The sequence below is a fragment of the Diachasma alloeum genome, unplaced genomic scaffold (assembly GCF_001412515.2).
Source record: "Diachasma alloeum isolate Michigan unplaced genomic scaffold, Dall2.0 Dall_scaffold_00180, whole genome shotgun sequence".
Lineage (NCBI taxonomy): Eukaryota > Metazoa > Arthropoda > Insecta > Hymenoptera > Braconidae > Diachasma > Diachasma alloeum.
The window spans coordinates 1,040,868-1,062,312 of NW_021680346.1; the positions used below are offsets into that span (position 1 = coordinate 1,040,868).

Consider the following 21,445-nt stretch of genomic DNA (forward strand, 5'->3'; position numbering starts at 1 on the left):
AAATAGAAATGTTCAATGGAGAATATTCTATAGGAAAAATCAATAGAATGAGATTTATCTATACAGCTTATTCTGAGACATTTTCTATAGAAATTCCTCGAATTTGTTCAGGTTTTTTGGTTTGATTTTCTTAAATAAAAAGCAAAAGAGAGTGAAAAAAACTTGAAAAATTCATGTCCCGGAATTCCTATAGAAAATATCTTAATAGAAAAAATTCAATCGAACGATGACATTCTGTTTTTTTTTGTAGAATGCTGTCTTCTGGACATTTCCGATTAAAAAAATCGCAGTAAAACTGTAGAATTCTTCAATAGAATTCCCGAAAAACTGACAGAATTCGAATAGAAGTTTAATAGAAATCCAATGGAATTTCCTATAGAATTCATTAGGTTGCTCTATGGAATTAAAAAAAAATTGTCCACGAATTTCTGCGGAAAAATAAATTCTACAGAGAAATGTTAATCTCTCGAATTGTAATAAACTATCCGTCAAAAAATCGCAACAGATGTAAATCTACAATAAATTCCGTCGATCGGATTGAATCAGTAAATGCCATTTTTCCATTAACATGTCATGATCTTCCACTCACATTATCGTGATACTGACTCACAACTCCCCAATTGCAACATGTTTATCGTGACAAACGTGTCCTCGATAATGGTGAATTGATTGGCTAGCGTAATGTAATCGAACATCAGTGCAAATAATTGTTTATTTTTCTTCAGAAGTCGGGACTTCACCGATTTCAGTCTGAGGAGGAAAAGATAAATAAAAATAGTGTTTTGCGTATCAATTCCCCAGGCGCATGGGACCGAAATGACACTCGTACTGATTGATGGCTGTTTAATTATGTGTGTGAACTTGCACGTGTGCAAAGTCGAGTGGTTTTGCGTGATCACTTTTAATTCTCGTACAGTGTGTATAGACAGTTGACAATGCACGACCTAGGGTAATAGGTGACTTTGACTGTATGATGACAGTTTTACGTCGATACCTGTAAAAATATTCTGCAGATGGTGACACAGAAGTATCTATAGAATTTCCATTGCGAACGATTTCTATAGAAAATTTCTATAGCAATGATGCCTACAGAAATTCGGCCTCATGAAATTCAAAAAATTTAACAACTCATTTGCTAGGAAATGCTATTGAATTTCTATAGAACAATTCTGCAGCCACACGATTTTTAAATTGAAAGAAATGGATAAAATAAAATTGTTCTCTGGGGAACAATAATTTTCTATAGAATCTCAGGAATTCCAGTGCCTATAGACATTATCTCACAGTCTATAACATAATATCATTATGTTTTTTTAATGGGAAATGTTTAATATAATTTTTTGGCAGAACTAATTTTCTCTCTCACTGTAGAACTCACTATAGAAAAAATAATCTATAGAATTTTCTATAGAACAACCTGTCGAACTCGCTCCAAAATAGTCGAAAATGGCCCATAGAATATTCAATGAAATTTCCTCGCAGATAATTCTATAGACCACGCATTTGAATTCTAGAGACTTTCTATAAGGAATTCTATAGAATACCGCCATCGACAATTCCACGGAATTCCCTTATTATGAGAAATTACTATGGAACAAATCTATAGAATTTCTTCAAACGTATAAACAAATATCTCACGAACTAGACCTAGAACCACGCACGAAAAAAAATTATAGAAACATCTGGGGAATTCGCTAGACAATTCTATTAGATTTCCGTTAAACTTTCTACTAGTCTTTGGCCGATTTTATTGAAATTTTCGATAGATAATATTCTATAGAAAAAGTCAATAAAACTTGATGTTTCTATGCAAATTATTCTATTGAGATATATTTCTATAGAACAGGGAATTCTTAGAAAATATCTCAATGGAATAACTTACATAGAGAAATAAAATCCTATAGAGATTTCTATAGAATATTTTCTATTGGACATTTCAATAGAATCGTCCAAAAACTAATAGAAAATTCAATAGAATAGTCCAAGTTTTGCTACAAAATTTTTTCGTGCGTGAGCATGCAGCATGAGCCCTAACGAATACAATTGATGTCACCAACACCTTTGGCAGATATGCAAAATGACAGCTTCAACGATTAAAACGTGGTTGACACGTGGAGAGTTTGAAAAGCTTGAGCATTATGTGCTGGAGGGCAAAGGGGCAAGACTGTTGAATGAACACTCGCCAGATCTGAGAACTCGAGTTTTTCTCAAGGGACTTCCAACATACCTGGTGAGATTTGCAATCACCGAAGTAGTTAGATCAATAACTCGAACAATTCACCCTCTAACGAATTGTTTTATGCAGTCAAAAATTAGTCAAGCGCATGAGGCTGTTACCAGAGGTGCTTTGGCAGAACTCCAAAAAATTATAGCCGATGAGCCGAAAAAGAAACTCGCTATCGCTAAAGACGCCGCGGGTATTCCACTACTTCATAAAGCCGTTTATCACGATCATCAGGATGTCGTCGAGTGGCTACTCGATAATTATCCGAACACTGCTGTGCAGAAAGATCGGGTAACACATTTATTTTTTTCCATTTTTAAGGTCTTTGAGGCGGCATCGGAGGGCGGAGATTACACCATTTTTTTTTGTTTCATTAGTTTTTATTTCAGAATGGCAAAAAGTGCAGAGAGGGAGTCGAGGAAGTGGCTTTAGGCATCAATAATTACTAGGAAATTTAATATTCTTCATGATTTCGTTGACATTTCGGTGTAATGCTGACGTTATTGTAACCTTCAACAACTTCATAGAGAGAAAAATCGAATGGAAAATACTAGAATCCATTGAAAACATTCTATAGAATTTCCTCGGCTCAAATTTTCCAAGTTTTAAAAATTTTTTTTCTTCTCATCAAGAAAATGAAACAAAAAAACTTGAAAAATTTGAGCTGAGGAAATTCTATAGAAATTGTCTCACTAGAGTAAATTGTATACAAAAATCTAATTCTATAGGATTTTCTATAGAATATTTTATAGAAAGAATTCAATACAATTTTATAGAAATATATAGGAAAGTCAAAACAATTATATTTTTCTATAGAACTTATTCTCTTGAATTTTCTTGATTCTATAGAAAATATCTCAATAGAAGAAAGCTATATAAAAAAATAAAATTCTACAGATTTTCCTACAGAATATTTTCTATAGAATATTTCAATAAAATCGGCCAAAAGCGAATAGAATTTTCCATATAAATTCAGTAGAATTGTCTAAATTTTTCTATGAAATGTCGTCATACATAATTTCCTAGAACTATAAATGTCGCCCTAAGTGTTGACCAAATTTATGAAAATAGGATTTTCCTCCAACGATTTGTGTTCGCGTGCCGTTCATAATCATCCGATGTAACCACCTGTTCTCTTTTCTATACCAAAAACGGCTTCCGTGCCTGATGGCTATCTAACAAAATGCTTCCAACTATTTTCACCCGAGGCCCGAGGGGGTGGTGAATCGTAAAGTACTAGGGTATGAAGATTCCCAGTTCGAAGGCTGGATATTCGTCGGAACGAAAACCTCCATTCGACTAGATTCTCCCCTGTTGTGGGCGCAGATAGTCCGTGATAATTTCGTTGTGACAATTTGATATTCTATTCAGAAACACAATTTTTTATGTCAAGGAGGGACGAACGGCGCTGCATTTTTGCGTTGCTTGCAAGGATCCAGAATCCATCTGGGATCTGTTGATCGAGGGCGGCTGTGACGCCAGTGTCTGCGATAAACGCGGACATCCAGCGGCTTATTATCTCGAGCACGCATCGGAGATTGAGTTGCCCGACGCCGAAGCTATGGCAACTAAACCTAGTACGGCGAAGAGTGAGAGTAAGTGTTGGTGGAATTAAATCGAATGTGAAATCAATCATTTTTTCATGCAAAACAAAAAAATGCGGGAGAAAAAGAAATCGTCGAAAAACGGAGGGAATGCGATTGAAAATTCTATTGGATTTCTATTAGACTTGTATTCAAAATTCTGTTTCATCTTTCGATAATTCTATTGAAGAATTTTTTTTTATGAGAAATATCGAATAGAAAATTTTATTGGATTTCTATTGAACTTCTGTAGAAAATACTTCTTGTTTTTTCGATAATTCTATTGGAGAATTTTTTTTATAGGAAATGTGCAATAGAAAATTCTACACGGAGAGAAAAATTAAATAAAAATTACCAGAAAAAAATTACGTTGCGAAAAGTAATCCGCGAGCGAAGTAAAATTCAATAAAAAGTGTGAGTTTGAAGTGAAATTGTACGAATCGCCACGTAAATTCTACGACTTGTTCCGTAAAAATTAACCAGCCGTCTGATGACTCACCGCTATGGGAACAACAAGTCGTTCCGTACNTCCCAGTTCGAAGGCTGGATATTCGTCGGAACGAAAACCTCCATTCGACTAGATTCTCCCCTGTTGTGGGCGCAGATAGTCCGTGATAATTTCGTTGTGACAATTTGATATTCTATTCAGAAACACAATTTTTTATGTCAAGGAGGGACGAACGGCGCTGCATTTTTGCGTTGCTTGCAAGGATCCAGAATCCATCTGGGATCTGTTGATCGAGGGCGGCTGTGACGCCAGTGTCTGCGATAAACGCGGACATCCAGCGGCTTATTATCTCGAGCACGCATCGGAGATTGAGTTGCCCGACGCCGAAGCTATGGCAACTAAACCTAGTACGGCGAAGAGTGAGAGTAAGTGTTGGTGGAATTAAATCGAATGTGAAATCAATCATTTTTTCATGCAAAACAAAAAAATGCGGGAGAAAAAGAAATCGTCGAAAAACGGAGGGAATGCGATTGAAAATTCTATTGGATTTCTATTAGACTTGTATTCAAAATTCTGTTTCATCTTTCGATAATTCTATTGAAGAATTTTTTTTTATGAGAAATATCGAATAGAAAATTTTATTGGATTTCTATTGAACTTCTGTAGAAAATACTTCTTGTTTTTTCGATAATTCTATTGGAGAATTTTTTTTATAGGAAATGTGCAATAGAAAATTCTACACGGAGAGAAAAATTAAATAAAAATTACCAGAAAAAAATTACGTTGCGAAAAGTAATCCGCGAGCGAAGTAAAATTCAATAAAAAGTGTGAGTTTGAAGTGAAATTGTACGAATCGCCACGTAAATTCTACGACTTGTTCCGTAAAAATTAACCAGCCGTCTGATGACTCACCGCTATGGGAACAACAAGTCGTTCCGTACTTTTTCCCCAACGATTGAGAAATTTTATGGAACGGAACGTAGAAATAACTCACCAGCTTCATAAAAATTGTGGAACGTTCAAGAATTTTTGATTTTGGAGGCATAATAAGTCGGCAAGTTTCTGTAAGATTTTACTTCTTCGGGAAAAATTACGTGACAATTTCGTACTTTGTTCGGTGATGAACCTGAAAATTCACTCAAGGTTTCAGATTTCTTCTCTTCCATTCCTATAAAAATTTCCGGAAAACGATCTCCACTGCGGGCTACGTGAATTGTTCGGTATTTTTTACTGAATATTTCTCTCCGTATATTGGAGTTCTATTGAACTTCTATCGAAAATTCTTTTTCTTCTTTCGATAATTCTGTTAAAGAATTTTTTTATGGGAAATGGCCATTAGAAAATTCTATTAGATTTCTATTGAACTTCTCTTGAACATTCTTTTTGTTTTTTCGACAATTCTATTGAAGAATGTTTTTTCTATGGGAAATGTTTAATATAATTTTTTGGCAGAACTAATTTTCTCTCTCAGTGTACCGTAATTCCTCGACATAACTTTTCAAATTTTTTTCAACTCTCTTTTCTTCTCTTTTCATTAAAAAAATCACACAAAACTTTATGTAGATTTTTCTCCTGCATTTTCTTCATTTCTCGCTACAAAACTTGTAAAAAATTTAGGCCCAATACGTTCAAACGGAAAAATCATACGGGAAAATGACATAATTTCCAGGCGAAGTCACTTGAAAATAAACAGCATTTCAAATGTCAAACACATAAAGTTTCAAACGAAGTTGGTGAAGGGAATATCGACATGCGCTTCGCATTAAAAACCTATCAGGTTTTGTCATCCCCTAAAATATTCAGACGCAAGTAAATTTCTCCCTAACCATGTGAGCCCGACAAATTGAATATTCTCGCAATTACGTATAAACTTAAATAGTTTATAATTGACCTCACGCGAAGCTTGTCCTTCACAAATGTCCACTCTTAGCATTCAAATTGACTCAGACTTATGGATTCAAGCCTGGGGGTTTAGGTAAACGCCTAGAAACACGTTTTCCGATGACCCCTGAGTAAAAAAACGCAATCGATATGATGGAAATGTTTTATGAGCTGTAAGTTGCGTCGCTCGATAATTCTACGAATTGTTGGGGCATATCTACTCGGTCTGAAGGGCAGTGTTCACGATGATTTTTCGTGTTGGGAGTTTTAGTTCGGTTTAAGCCGGAAGAAATGGGCGGCAAATTATATTGCAATTATCTCGCAAATTATATCGCTTTTCTTCGATAATTGTAGAGAATGCGGGATGTTCAGTTTTTCGTTAATAATTTCCGTCGGGTGCGCTCGTAAAAATGAAAAGTACGAGTGAAGTAACTGTTTCAATTCATGAATGCACGTATGGAAAAATTCAACAGAAAATCAATTCAATTTGAATTTATTTATTTATTCATTCAGCAAATTTATTCATTCATTCAGAAAAATTCTGCACTGTCTATAGAAAATGCAGAATTTTGCTGAGGAATTCCTATAAAAAATGTCTCGATACAAAAAATTGTATAGAAAGATGAAATTCTACTAATTTTTTCTACAAAACAAAAATAAGGTGCGAAATTCTTCAACAGAATTAATTAAAAAAAATAACAGAATTTCAATAGAAATCCATAAGATTTATTTGCTATAATTTTTCAATAATTTTTTTTCTCGCTATTATAAACATTTTCCCTCGATTTTAAAATATTATTTTGAAAATTAATAGGCACGTGATGGCTCTCACTGAGTTGATGTCTAAATCATAAGTTATATCTGATGTTCGTGTCGATGCAGTCGGCGGTTGACCGATGGCGAATTAATGAAATACTTCCGCCAATGATCATTATCCCCGCGAGGAATGATTGATGTTAATACCACTTAATTCACACTTTCAGGTTTAGACTTCAAGCCGTCTAACATAAGAATATGGATTCACAATCGCGATATAGCGAAGTTACAGCAGGTACTTTGGGAAGGTCATGGTTCGAAGTTAAAATGTGAAATCAGTAATAATCCGAGGGTTCGGAGGTTCCTAGAGGCTACGCCGTTTATTATGGTAATATGTGTAGCAAAAATATTACTGCGTATGAATTCTATAGAGAATTCTATAACTCGATCTATAAGAAATTTACAAAAATTATTTTAATTGATTTTTCAATCAATTTTTGTAATTCAATTCATTTAATTTCTTTAATTTCATTAATTTTTTTAATTAGATTTCTATAGATCTCGTGTGGGCATTAGTGCCTATAGAGAAAACGTATAGAAGTCTCTATCGACGTTACTATCAAGTGCTATAGAAAAAACTCTATAGATTAAACAAGTTTAATTTACGTGTTTTCTATGAAATATCCCCAATGAATTCTCTATAGAATCTACAGAGATATTGTCTATAGATTCTATAATATATCTATAGATTTCATACTGTGTATAAACTCTACACGAAATTCTATAGCCTAATCTATAAGCTGTCTATTGATTGATATAGAACGATTTCCTCTTAATAAAAATTTTCTATAGCTTTCTATAGAGTCTATAAAGAAATATTTTCAGGGAACAATCAAGCAAATTCACAATGCGGTAGTGAAAAATGACATCGAAGGATTCCTAGAAAAAATAGCAGACCCAGTGTCCCCAGTCATCCTCTGCAGCAAGGACATGAACGGTCTGAATGTTCTCCACAAGGTAGAAATCCATCAAACACCCATCCCCACCCAAAACCCCTTCATAATCGTACTTCCTTCATAGGCTGCGGGCTTTGGGTACCTGGACATTGCGCGGGAGATCCTGGAGAGATACCCAGCAGCAGCTCTTGCCCAAGATAATGACGGAAAAACCCCATTGCATTATGGTGCAGCCGTGCGAGATGGGGGAGCTATGTATGAACTCCTGACTGAATATGGAGCTGATGAAAGTAAACTTGACAACGTAAGTGGTTCATACGGTTTCGAAATCGAGAGCCAAATGGTCAAACGAAAAAATAGAAAAAAAAGAATAAAAAAAAAAAAGAAAAGAAGAATTTAGAATTTTTCTGTCTATAGCATTTTCTTTAGAAAATTCTAAAATCTATTTTCTGTCTAAAATTTTCCATAGAAAAAAATTCTATAAAGTTTTCTATACAAAATTCTATAGGCAGAAAATAAGGTCTATAGAGAACTCTATAAATTCTATAGAAAAACCTCGCTTTCGCTGGGAAATTCTATAAGAAATCTGTTGAAATTCTGTTAGTGTTTCCCTGATTTCTGCGACAATTATTCGATTTTAAACAAGTTGATAGATTTATTATCTATTCTCTCAATCTTTTTTACTATAGAAATTCTTGGGCACATTTTTAAAAATTTTTCTCCTGCATTTTGTTACATTTCTCATCACAAAATCCAAGAGAAAAAATGAAAAAGTTCTGTTCGCAAATTTCTACAGCATAAGTTCTATAGAAAAAAAATAGGAATTTTAATAGAAATCCAATAGAATTTTCAAGTGAATTCGCTAGATTTTTAAATGCAAAAAATCAATGTGATATTAAACAATGTTTTCCACAATTATTAACCCCTGAATCGACAGAGAAATAAGGCAGCGGCCTTCTACAAGAACCGTCCCGGCGACATAGACCTCTCGAACCTCGTGGTGATCCCGGAAGCCCCTAGAGTATCCGGCACAAAGTACCCGAAGCACTGGGATTGGCGTATCCTCGACAACGACGGAATGTCCCTCCGAGCCCTGAAGAAACTCGACGCCCAAGTGGACGTAGACAGTGCGTTCGGCAGTGCCGAGAGTGCCCTGAAGAGCGCCGAGAGCTCAGACAATGTCTTTGGGGTACGATTCAAACACATCCGAAGCAATAGATTTAGCTGATAAACCAAGGGTGTTTAGTTTTTGTGTGTGTCAGGCTTGCTCATTATCTGGTATTTGTCAAAATTATTTGAATATCATTTGGGGTTGCTCTGATTGCGTTTAAGTTCATTCATCGTTCGTTCTTTTTTTTTGGCGTGATACTTGTCTGTCTTCGTGTTAGAATACTCGCAGAGGGTGGAGAGAGTTACCTATTTCAGATGACTGATGAGGAGGGATTAAAGGATGATTTGGTAGGACAGGATGAGCAGCCTGATGAGAAGGAGAATGATGATGCTGCGGATGAGGGAGGTGATGAGAATGAAGAGACTGAGGGAGGTGAAGAAGCTGCAGCTGACGAAGAAGCTGCTCCTGAGGAAGAAGGAGACGCTGCTGCTGACGAAGAAGGAGAAGCTGCTCCTGAAGAAGGAGAAGAAGAAGCTGCTCCTGAGGAAGAAGGAGAAGAAGAGGCTGCTCCTGAAGAAGAAGCAGAAGAAGAAGCTGCTCCTGAAGAGGGAGAAGAAGAAGAAGCAGCTCCTGAAACAGAAGGAGAAGAAGAAGCTGCTCCTAACGAGGAAGAAGAAGAACCTGCACCAGACGAAGAACAAGAAGAACCGGCAGTTGAGCCAGAAGAGGCTGACGATGACGCTGAAGTACAAGAAGGTGAACTCGACCAAGAAAACGAAGAAGAAAAGCCAGACGACGCCGACAGCGGTAACATTGAAGAACCCGCTGACGATGAGGCCCAAGAAGAAGAGAAGAACGAGCCAAGCACCGGTGATTCTGGTGTTGACGAGTCTCGATTGGAGGACGATCAGGTGCGAGCAACATGCACCCGATAAGAATCGCATATTTCCCATATAAAAATAAACCTGAGTTGTTCTAGACACCAAAGATATGATATTGATGATAATGAGAATTAAAAATACATAAATTATAGCAATAAAAACGTGTACGAAAAACGTATTATCTGTTAAAATGGGATTCCCGAAGAGCAAACCCTATCCACATTGGCTCGTCATACAAGTAGAAAGTAGCTTAACATATCACATCCATCCATCGTTATTTTTATCGTTCAGGTTTTCATCTCCCCCTATTCTTTTTATTCATATTTTCACGCGACCACGCGAGCACGTACGATCGATAATATTCGCATTTACGAAAGATTTCCGGCTATGATTAACGCCTTTTTTTTCTCACTTATTGATCGCTTCGTTTTTTTTTCTATTTCGTCTAGTCGTTCATGCGCATTTTTGCCTTTACCAATATCCTCCGATTGTGCTCAGGTTATCGCTGGCGAGCACGAAGAAGTGCTTGAGGCTGATTTGAACGATGGTGACAACCTGGATGATCCAGAAATTGACGATCTCCTGGTGAATGGTAATATGGAGCAACTTGCTTCGGTTGTGCTCAATGGTGAAGGCAGACGATTGGTTAATCGGCAGTCCTCCAATCCCGAGCTCCAGGCGTTCATTGATAATGTGCCATCGTACATTGTACTGATCATTCCGATTATCCTCATAATTTATGATTTTCTTCATCTCAACGTCATGTGCGTTTCAGGGAAAAATTCACGCGGTTCATATTGCGGCGAGGGAGGGCAATCTCAGGGATCTTCAGAATGCTTTGGATCGACGCAAATTTGCTATCGCGAGGGATGGGGCATCACCGCATGGAGCTACTCCACTTCATGTTGCCGTTATTTTTGGACATACTTCGGTTATAAGGTGAGTTGAGGCGAAGTGCTTATAAATAAAAGAATTTTATTGGATTTTGGGATGGGTCGATGCTGGCAGGGACGAGTTAAGTTTAAAGTTCATCCGGTTGGATCAATTTTCGAGGTGTGCTCAATGATTTGGGGCGGTTTATTCTGCGGAGTTTATCATTTTCCAGATATCTGGCTGGGAGATTTCCGGAAACGACACATGCTGTCGACATTGACGGACGAACTCCACTGCATTATGCTGCCACTCTGGCGGATAATGGGCATTACTACAATCTTTTGCTGCATCTGGGAGCGAATCCACTGACGCTGGACAATGTGAGTCATTGAGAAAAGGATTTAAAATAGTATGGTCATAGATAAGTTATGCTGAAGTATTAATCTCATGGTGTTGGATGTCGTGAACGCGAGGTTTGCGACGATTAAAGGTCACGAGGGTCACACTTTGTGGCCTCTTTATGACGTGTGTTGGTTTATCTCCCCAAAATTTGACCCTTGCGGTCACACGAGGACTCATTTCATTCTTTTCCGCTTTCAAATTACGTCTATGAATATTAAATAATGCAGTAGACAACCTCAATTTTTGAATTTTCACTGACCGACTTGACTGTGAGTAGTCCGGGCCAAAGGAAATTCATGATCCCAAGGGTCACAAGGACCAAACTTTGATATTTATATGACAATTGTTGATTTTTCTTCGCAACAATCAACTCTTATGACCCCTCCGGTTACAAGAGCCCTCATTTTTCTCCCTTTTCAAATTACGTTTATGAATATTGAATAATTCAGGGCACAGCCTAAATTTTGGCATTCCCGCTGAATGCTTCGACTAGTGGCCATACTACTTTAAACAAAAACTACCAATACCTCCAAAATATACCTAATAATACCCATAATTTTCGAATCAGTTTGGCCAGAAAGCCGACTATTACAAGGAGAATCAATCCGACTTATCCCACAAACAATTGCTCCGTGATTTTGGTGCTCGCGAAGAGCTAGCCGACGAAATGCTAACGGACAAAGGTAGAAAATCATCAATTACCAATCTACCACTCATAAAAACACTGAAAAAATTTTTTTGATCGCACCGTTATATTTGAATCAACAGTAACCTTTAAATCAGCCTTAACGCTTAAACCTGTTCATAATGTTACCTTTTATTTTGTAAATTGATTGTTATCGCCGGTGTGGGATAATAAATTCACCTTGTTATCAACTTTTAAGTTGACATTTGTTTTATTTAGACATAACAATTTTCTCTTCTCTTTCATCGCCTTCTGAAGCTGACTGCGGCAGCTAGGATTCTCTAACAATCCACTTGATTCAAATATCAATAATCTATTCATGACTTGCGCCTGATTATTTTGATAAATATTCTGCACAGAACCACATTAATCACGCTTGAATGACATTTTCTCATTTACGAAAACTAGAATCAATTTTGCTCAACGAGTTGTTGACCTCCATCAGATGAATGTCCCCAAAAGTACTAACGATTATAAAAAAATGTAATTATCATTTTACTAATTTCCGTACCGAGCGCAGTGGGTGACGGTGACATATATTCAGCACGTCGGGACGTTAACGAAGCCGACATCCTATCAACCCTTGAGCGATGTTTCCGGTTGCTGGTACCAACACGTAGGGGTTCAGTACTGAGTACAGCCTCAGCAAATGCTGGTACAATACTGGGTCGTTGTCTAAAACGTACCATATTTGACCAAATAAAGCACCGTGTGACACGCATGGACCACAATCTCTTTGACATTATTTGGCCGTCTGTTAAAAAATATAGTATCAATCATCCTAACGGTAGCAGCTACACAAGCGCTTCTAGCCGAAGATCCAGCATTCCCGATGTTGATGATGACTTTGCTGCTGTCATTGTCGCCCCCGATTATGAGAGTTACATAGTCTTCGCAGAGTTATTTGACCCTTTCATCAGAAATTTGCACTGCGTGACAGCTACGGGAGATCTTCCTGATCAGCCTCTCTCCTGTTTCTTCACGGACGTCGACTCCAAGGTTGACGACGAGACTTTGGAGGAGGTCATGTCGACGTTGTCCACTTACGATATTGATCCCACCGGGAAGTACGTGCAGGTCACGACGATTGACGCCTGCAGGAACCTAGAGAGCTTCACGTTACCCCTGACCCTCACCATCAATCAGCTTGAGGAGACCGAGAGGAGGATCACGGGGATCCTGATGTCTGCGGAGGTGGCGATTATCCTGGCGGAGGGCTCCTCCGAGGACGAGGCAGGGACCTACTACACCCTGAACGAGATCCTGGAGAGGCCCAGTGACATCAGGGTGAGACTCGAGGCGGCTGGACTCCTCGGGCCCATCTTGGAGACGGAATTGAGCGATGAAAGGAGACTCCATGGCAAGCACTGGCCGTACGGACGCGGTGTTTACGTGGCGTCTGCGGGGGATGTCGCTGTCTGGGTGAATGTTCAGGACCACATAAGGATCATCTGCCGCACCCATGAATCCCATCCCGGGATGATTGGAAAGGCGTATGTGAGGATCGCCAGGATCTTGTCCATTTTTGATAGGAGAATGCGATTCAAAAAGGATCGTAAGCTGGGTTTCCTCAGCGCTAGGCCTGCCTCCATCGGCAACACCATGAGGTTCTGCTGCACAGCGAAGCTATCGGGTCTTTCCAAACAGTCTGATAATCTTAAGCAGGTCTGCATCACTAGGGGGTTGAGGGTCACCGAAACCATGCGCAGTGATGTCTTTAAGATTAGCAATTTACAGTGTCTCACTATTACGGAACTCCAGACACTCCAAGACTTTATTCGCGCTATTCGCAGTGTCTTGGGACTTGAGAAGGAAATGGTGCTGACGAATTCGTTGAAAATAGCGACGTTGGTGACGAATATATTCAGAAAACGTAAAAACTCCATTTTCAAAGGCTGATTCGGGGGAGTTGGAGATATAATGTATATTTTTTGTTCGTCTTCAGAGTTGAATCATTGTTATTTATTTGTAAATCGTGACGAAAAGTTTTTTTGTGAGTTGATGTTTTACGGATAAGGGGAGTCAGTCGGTGGATTATCGAGCTCAGGAACATACGCTTAAACTATTGACGTTACTGTGATAATGAATGAATCTTTTATGGATTATGAAATTTCATGAATATGTTGTATCAATGTTGTATTGTTGAACACTTTGGAAAGATGTGTGAACGTTATTTTTCACCTGATTTTGTCTCATGGAATTGTTAATGAAATGGCTAAATTATGATGAGTAACGGGACGTTCGATAAGGCCGCTTGGAGATGACTGGATTATGTATTGGGGTTAGTAAATGAAATGTCAATTTACCACACAGGCAGATGCTTTGCCGCTGTTTTTGTGTTTTTTTATTTTCGATTAATGAAGTCATGGAGTCTATCATTAATTTATGTGGATTAGTCATAAATCCGTTTATGAACACGGAAATAGCGACGTAAGAGGGATCTCATGTCAGCTTTTGGTGCCACACGCACGTGTCAATGTTTCGCATGCGAAAAAAAACGAGGCACATATCTTTCCAAGTTGGAGATTATCTGATGGGGGTTGAGGTGATTCCATTGGTACAGCTTGAGGTCGTCAACATTTTATTACAATACTCCATGAGTTTTTTCGCAATTTTTTCATTGAAATTCTTGGACGTTAATTTATAAAATTAAAAATTAATGTCCAAGAATTAATTAATTCTTAATTAATTAATTAAATACATTTTTAATTAATTTTTTAAAATTTAAATTTCCAAGAATTTTGATAGCTTGAGAAATTTGTTCTTTTTCTAGGAACAGAATGCAATGAGTTGAAGGTGATCTGAGAAGAATAAATAATTTTAAGAAATATTCAAAAATGCGAGGTGGTTGACAGATCTGGGCGCCGCTATCTTGTTTGATACCTCCCGCGGCTTTAAAGATGGCGGCGCCCCACCTCACATTTTCAAACATCTCTAAGAATCATTTATCCTCTTTAGATTACCTCCAACTCGCTTAATCCTGTTTCTATAAAATGAACAAATTTTTTAAGCCATTTTTCACATTTTTCCATCTCCTTTTGGCTGAGAATTCACGGCGCAAATTTTTTTCCCTCCCAAGGCCTCTTGAAAATCAGTCTAAGGCCTGTTTTCCGCATTTTTTAACCAATTGCGTCACCTCAGTTCAACCATTCCATAAATGTACTATTATTAATCAGTTATTAAAACAATGATGATAATGACCATTCAATCACGCTTTTCGTATGTGTGAAAATTCTTTAGCCTGCACCAGTTGAAGTTCGTTTCGTCTGTTTATCGTAGTCTTTTCACGGTTGTTATTGATCACTGATTTCTCATAACAACGCCATCTCGCTTGGCGGTAGTGAACCGATGCAATTGAAGATTAATTGAGTCCAAGGGTGGCATGTAATTTTAAAGGGATTTTCCGATTGCTTTATTTCTAGAGCATTCCAACATGGAAACTCCGATATTCAGGGAGGAAGAGGGTCGCTATCTGGCGTCATGTGAGTACAATGCAATTAATTCGTAAATACCAGTTGAACTGGTTATTCATGGATATGTGACTCAATCGATAGCTGTTGGTGATCCCCTGATAAAAGGCCTGGCTAAAGTCGCCCAAAGTCGACCGAAGGATCCTCTGACATACCTCGCCACTTACTTATATAATTTTGCTAGAAGTAAATCTGGGGCTTCGATTCAGGTACATAAATATTGTAATATACACTGGAAGAGCAATAAATTTTCATGTTGAAAAATTTATTTACGTTTTTTTTTTCATTTTTTAAAATTGATTACGTCTGAATGAAAAGTTTTTTTTCAACATGCGAGTGAATTGTTTAGTGCAATTGAACTCATGGGGGAATGAAATGATGATTTCATTGCAGAAATCCGAAATTTTAATTGTACCCGATCGACCCGAAGAGCAAGTAGATATGGACAGTAGTAGTACGCCTATGGAGGATCCTAATAATACTCCCGATGATGAAGGCTTCATGAGAAGTCCGGTTTCAGACGTTCCAGAATCAGCATTTTCCCCGACAAATAGGGTAAATTTTAGATCTCATGAAATTGAGTTTAATGAAAATCTATAGACGAAGTTAAAGAGTTAATTTTAATTCTGAGAATTTCATTGACTTTCTATTAGAAGTCTATAACAATGCTATTAGAGTTCTATTAGAAGTCTATCGAAATTATGTTTTTTGGGCCGATTTCCATAGAACATTATGCAACGTCGCCTTGAATTTTTCGATAATTTTTTTTATAGAAAAAAATCCATGGATGTGAATTTTTCTATAGAACTTATTCTATTACGATTTTTTCTATATGAATTTTTGGGGATAAATTATCCCTTTTTTGTCGACTTTGTAATGACAAACCAAAAAAATATGGCGGCCAAGGATTGAAAAATTCATGTACAAGAAAAAACAATTCTATAGAAAAAAAATTCTATAGAATTTGGATATTTTTTAAAAATTCTATAGATTTTTTTCATCAAATTTCTTCTTTAGTTTCGATTTCTATTGAAAATTATGCAACTATGCCGTGCCATTTTCTAATCGATATTTTATAGGGAAAAAAAAATTTCTACAGAAAAAAATCTATAGAAAAAAAAACTATACGAAATTCTCCATGAAATTGCTTGAAAAATTGAATAAAATCTCCAATAGCTTTCCCCTTCATTTTTCCCACTCTTAACCATTTCTATAGCATCTTATATCCTCAAACTCACCGTCCATTCGCCACCCCCAATTTAAAAAATGTTATCCAATCCTCAGGATGAACACGGTCAAAGTATGTTGCACTTCGCTGGTGTCCGTTCGCGCCCGAAGGACGGTCTATTCCACATTCTCCAAGAGACCCAAATCAACGTAGGCTATAGAGACGAGCTGTACCGAACGGCTCGCGACGTAGCGGAAGAGTCCAATTTCCACGATAACGTCGCGGACATCGACCGTTACGTGGTGTACCTCGCGGCCAGGGGGGAAACGGAAAAGCTAGTGGAACTTCTTCTCGAGGGATACGATCACATTCTCGACGCCGAGGACGGGGGAGTAAACATTGTGGATATAACCGCTGAACGAAATCACGAAGCCACTATTCAATTTCTGCAGGGCATCCCTACTTACCTAGTACGATACTTTGTTCCGTTGACGTGCAATTAGTGGAGGCCATTGCTGCCATTTGCTGGTTTTAATGGGATGAGTCCCTCCGAACAAATACTGAAATATATTGAGCAAGCCTATATATCCATTGGGACAATTACTCTTAACGAGGGGCTGGAACGAACGGGGATATTTGCAATGAAACGACGGTTTTTCTTCTAGGGCCAGAGGGAGGAGGTCCATCAGGCCATTCGTGGGGGAGACCTCAATGCCACGAAGGAAATCCTCTCGAGATATGGCGGGGGAGGGACTCTATTGGCTGTTGGGAAAAATACGGTAGGACGGTGCTCGATACACATTGCCGTTCTCTGCGAGCATATTGACATTGTTCGATATCTAGCGAATACTTATCCGGAAACTCTCAGGATTGGAGATAATGTAATGAGATTTTTTTGGCTTATTTTGTATTATATTATTATAGTATATTATTTAACGCAATTTAATATAAATTATATTAAATTATATTAATTAATAGAATATAATGTAATATTATTTAATATAATTGTTTATTCGAAAATGCTCCATGGGAAAAATCAGAAGAATATATTGAAAAATTCGTTCCTTTTTTCGGAACAAGATAAAAGGAATTGCAAATTATCTGAAGAGGATAAACAACTTCAAGAAACATTAAAAAATACGAGGTGAATAGATGGGGGCGTCGCCATCTTGCTTGAGTACCCCTCCCTCTGCCCCGAGAGGCTTCAAAGATGGCGGCGCCTTCACCTCGTGTTTTCAATCATTTTTTAAAATTATTTACGATCTTTGGATTACCCTCGACTCACTCCTTCCTGTTTCTATAAAAGGAACAAATTTTTTAAGCCATCTTTCATATTTTTCCGTCTCCTTTTGGCTGAGAATTCATAAAGAAAACTTTTTCCACTCTCGAGGCCCCTCAATAATTTGAAATCCCTAATTTGCTCAATTTTAAAAATGAATTCACCCTCACAAAGTTCGAAAATAAATAATAACCGATTACAACCTGCAGTTGAATAGAACCGCCCTCCATTACGCCATGGGAGTCCACGAGGTCGAAGCAATAAGCGGTATATTAATAAAAGCCGGCGCCAAACGAGTGCAAAAAGACCTGGTGAGTACATAATAAATACGACCCCACCTGAGATTAGACTACTTTCAATGTTCCGATCGATTTTCCCAGAAATCGAGACAGCCGACCTACTACTTCATGAATAAATCTGACATACAGAGGCTCCAGGAGGAGGAGAAAACGATGGTGAAGTGAATGGATTGATTGTTTTATGTATGACGAAATAAATGGCATATTTTTTCTCGAATGAGGTGAATTGTTGGCGTTATTCATTGAATCAGTGCTGTATTTCGTTCCTCCTCATGTTCCTAGTGAATTCGTGGGGATTTTTTAGTAACTCGGGGGTTGGGTCTTCACTGATCCACGGGATGGGGTTGACGTAAGCTGGTTTTGCTTTCTGATGAGCTGAAAATGAGATGATTATAAGGAAATTTGAATTTTATTCACGCGTTTTTTATTCCTTTTGATTTATATAATTTTTTATTTAAATATTTTATTCATTGGAGTTATCGAGGAATGCAATAAATGCAAAGAATATTATTGATTTATTGTATTCGTTGATTTAAGGGAATGAAGATGCAATAAATTAATTAATTAATTAATTAATCAATTATGATGAGAAGGGTTGAACTAACGCAAGAGTCCCTGTGTCGCAGGTCTTGGGGTGTTCTTGGACTTCTCTCGCCATTCCTCGAAGGCTTTCACACTCTCCTCGAGTCTTTTCTTCTTCTCCTCTTCAAGCTGTCGCAATTTCCGGTCTTGCTCTTCTTTTTGAACTGGAGAAAATTTCAAAAGCGGTAAAACGGTTCAGGTCGATGTTGACCAGTTTTTCTTGAATATCTCGGAATCTAAGGGGAATAGCAAAATTTTTGTCACGACCTTCTTTGTAGCCCTCGATGCGCCCTACAAAAAAGGTACTCACGAAAATTTCGGTATTTCCCTTAGATTCAGAGATATTCCGCGAAAACTCAGCTGAGGGAGAAGTTGACTTGAACCGTTTTATCATTTTGCTACTGAATTAAAATAATTAAATCAATTTAATTAAGTGCATTAATTATATTAATTGATTGTATTAATTATATTAATTATTTTATTTTAATTAATTTAATTAATTGAAAATTAATTAAAAAATCAATCGATATTAATTTCTCTAGAATATTTTGCATCTCATTGTTTTTTTCACCTTTCTGGGCTTTATTTTTATTGAGCGACCACTGAAGCAGACATATCTCCTTGGCAACAGCAGCTTTCTCTTCGATTTGCTTCAACTTCTCCGCCAATTCTCGTTCTTTTTCAGCTAGCTTACGCTTCTTGGCTTCCTCCTGATTTTTCCTCCTCGTCCACACCAAGAAGTTCTCGTGCTCCCTGCGTTCGCGTTCCTCTCGCTCGCGCGAGAGCCTCTCCTCTTCGGCCTTTTTCTCCAGTTCAATTTTTTCAGATTTTTTCTTGAGTCGGAGGGACTCGAGCTTCTTCTTCTGGACCCACTCCTCGTGGGCCAGCTGTCGGGGAAGGGATACTCTGCTGGAGTACTCGCGGGCCGAGAGGTTCGAGGTCGACAGGGACGCGGATATCTGGACTCTTTCGCCGTTTGTGGTGTATCTAAAGACGTACGTCCGGACGAGCGATGCATTTTTCATTTATAAATGGTTATCGTAATTGTTACTAATAAATTAGCAATTTGCTTTCGAATGCGTTCTCTTCTTTCCTTATTTCACTATTCTCTTCTTCTAATTTTTCACGTCATTGTACTATCATCAATTGAAATGTCATCAAAATTTTGCATATTATTTCGTTCTGGGGAATAGTTCCACATTCAGACCCTCTCAAGACTCGAATTCGTTTCCAGTCCGGGGTTAATCAAGGTTTAATCAGTGTATAGCCGGGATTTAATCAGGGTTTATTCAGGATTTAGCCAGAGTTAAACCAGGTTCTGTCAGAAGTTAGTCGGGACCGTGAATCAATATGAATAAGTATTCAATATAATAGACTGCTACCTGAGTTTAATATAGAGATAGAGATTTTGTTGATATAAAAAGCTCATGACGGTAGTCTCAACAACGAATTGTGCGACCCCATCATATTCTGATAGAATCATGAGGGTATTGTTATCAATTTTTTGAGCCATGACTAATTCCATTTTGATGACAATTTTTTGAGCGATCGTTGAGAAATCGATTTTTGGAAAAATATAAATTTTTTCGAATCTCTAAACAAATTAAATTTTAATTGACGTTAATGAATAGAGTTTATTAAAGTCATATTCACGAAAAAAAATCATGAAATTCGATTGATACTTTATAAGAAAATTTCGAAAAAAATTGATTTTCTAAAAATCACGCGGAACTCCAGTTGTTGAGCTGCCCAGGTTGAGCATTTCCAAGCCTATCGTCAATTCCTAGCTGGGTGGACATATTCAAAAAATCCTATAGCGCATGTGAATGGACTTTATCGGATTGTGGTACCTTTGGATTATCTCCGGACTCTCTAAACTCTCATCACTTCCCTCATCAATGATGCACCGACGCTCAACCCGCGCTGTCGATTTACCCTGACTCACCGAAGTCAGGGATGGGGTGACCGATGACATTGTCGATTGCGAGCGGCAAGCATTCAACATTTGGGGATTATCGTTGAGGGAAAGCTGTGGTAAACCCACGGAAAATTCCGCGCCATCTCCACTGGTTTCATGAATGATTTTTCCACTCACTTTCCGACGACTTTTAATCGATTCTCCTTGATCGGTTTTCAAGGGCTCCACGTAAATCGCTGGATTTATGAATCGCATTTCTTCAGGCTTTGAATGCCGATCATTTATACTAAAATGCAAAAAATTAATTTTCACGCTTCGTCCCGCAAACAGTAATTTAATCATGAAGAAATTATCGTGTAGGACAAAAGTATGAATTATTTGTAATAACTACCTGTTTACAGTTGAGTAATCGAAGTCATAGTCATCAAAATCCCCTAAATGAGTCATATTTAACCCCCAAAAATGTCGATGAAAACATGAAACCTCACAGCTAAAAAAAAACTGAAAATCACCCGTATTTCAGAAGCCTCACGAGTAAAAAGAAATAGTGAAACGCGGGAAAAAATTCGCACCATTAATTCTCAACCAAAAAGGGCTGGAAAAATTCGGAACATGACTTAAAAAATTTGTTCCTTTCGTAGAAACCGAATGAAGCGAATTGAGCGTGATCTAAAGAGGATAAATAATTTTTTTTAATATTTAAAAACCCGGAGTGCGGGCGTCACCATCTTAAAGCCCCTTGGGGCGCCCATTGCAAGCAAGATGGCGGCGTCCACACTTGTCAACACCTCGCATTTTTGAACATTTCTCTAAATTATTCATGATCTTCATATCAACTTCAACTCGTTTCATTCAATTCCCAGAAAAAGAACAAATTTCTCAAGCTTTTTTTTTAATTCCGAGGTTTTACATAAGGCAAATTTCAATCA

The 21,445-nt window shown here is 37.7% G+C and overlaps 3 protein-coding genes across 3 annotated transcripts; 2 read left to right on the forward strand and 1 right to left on the reverse strand.

The window, feature by feature from the left end:
• The first annotated feature begins 2,034 nt into the window (after positions 1-2,034).
• Positions 2,035-13,711, forward strand: LOC107045408. The gene is made up of 13 exons (XM_015267685.1): positions 2,035-2,230; positions 2,306-2,515; positions 3,618-3,819; positions 7,120-7,280; positions 7,778-7,909; positions 7,973-8,152; positions 8,786-9,037; positions 9,274-9,870; positions 10,339-10,548; positions 10,616-10,779; positions 10,946-11,093; positions 11,684-11,798; positions 12,321-13,711. The coding sequence occupies exons 1-13, from the start codon at positions 2,078-2,080 to the stop codon at positions 13,697-13,699; spliced, it is 3,903 nt and encodes a 1,300-aa protein (XP_015123171.1). The 5' UTR covers positions 2,035-2,077; the 3' UTR covers positions 13,700-13,711.
• Positions 13,712-14,013: 302 nt separating this feature from the next.
• LOC107045414 lies at positions 14,014-18,209 on the forward strand. Its single transcript, XM_015267694.1, has 8 exons — positions 14,014-14,081; positions 15,223-15,282; positions 15,355-15,479; positions 15,664-15,825; positions 16,555-16,908; positions 17,104-17,319; positions 17,927-18,028; positions 18,098-18,209. Exons 1-8 carry the CDS (start codon positions 14,072-14,074, stop codon positions 18,179-18,181), a joined length of 1,113 nt encoding a protein of 370 aa, XP_015123180.1. The 5' UTR covers positions 14,014-14,071; the 3' UTR covers positions 18,182-18,209.
• Positions 18,210-18,263: 54 nt separating this feature from the next.
• LOC107043730 (coiled-coil domain-containing protein 34) lies at positions 18,264-20,963 on the reverse strand. The gene is made up of 5 exons (XM_015265339.1): positions 20,908-20,963; positions 20,449-20,802; positions 19,170-19,585; positions 18,622-18,762; positions 18,264-18,391 (listed from the first exon to the last, which is right to left on the reverse strand). Exons 1-5 carry the CDS (start codon positions 20,961-20,963, stop codon positions 18,264-18,266), a joined length of 1,095 nt encoding a protein of 364 aa, XP_015120825.1.
• Positions 20,964-21,445: the final 482 nt, after the last annotated feature.

Coding starts and splice junctions, on each gene's coding strand:
- LOC107045408 (XM_015267685.1), top strand. CDS start 2,078: ATGACAGCTTCAACGATTAAAACGTGGTTGACACGTGGAGAGTTTGAA. Junction 2,231..2,305: donor AGGGACTTCCAACATACCTG/GTGAGATTTGCA, acceptor TGTTTTATGCAG/TCAAAAATTAGTCAAGCGCA. Junction 2,516..3,617: donor CTGCTGTGCAGAAAGATCGG/GTAACACATTTA, acceptor TTTTATGTCAAG/GAGGGACGAACGGCGCTGCA.
- LOC107045414 (XM_015267694.1), top strand. Junction 15,480..15,663: donor AATCTGGGGCTTCGATTCAG/GTACATAAATAT, acceptor ATTTCATTGCAG/AAATCCGAAATTTTAATTGT. Junction 16,909..17,103: donor AGGGCATCCCTACTTACCTA/GTACGATACTTT, acceptor TTTTTCTTCTAG/GGCCAGAGGGAGGAGGTCCA.
- LOC107043730 (XM_015265339.1), bottom strand. CDS start 20,963: ATGACTCATTTAGGGGATTTTGATGACTATGACTTCGATTACTCAACT. Junction 19,586..20,448: donor AGTCCGGAGATAATCCAAAG/GTACCACAATCC, acceptor GTACGTCTTTAG/ATACACCACAAACGGCGAAA. Junction 18,763..19,169: donor TAAAAATAAAGCCCAGAAAG/GTGAAAAAAACA, acceptor AATTTTCTCCAG/TTCAAAAAGAAGAGCAAGAC.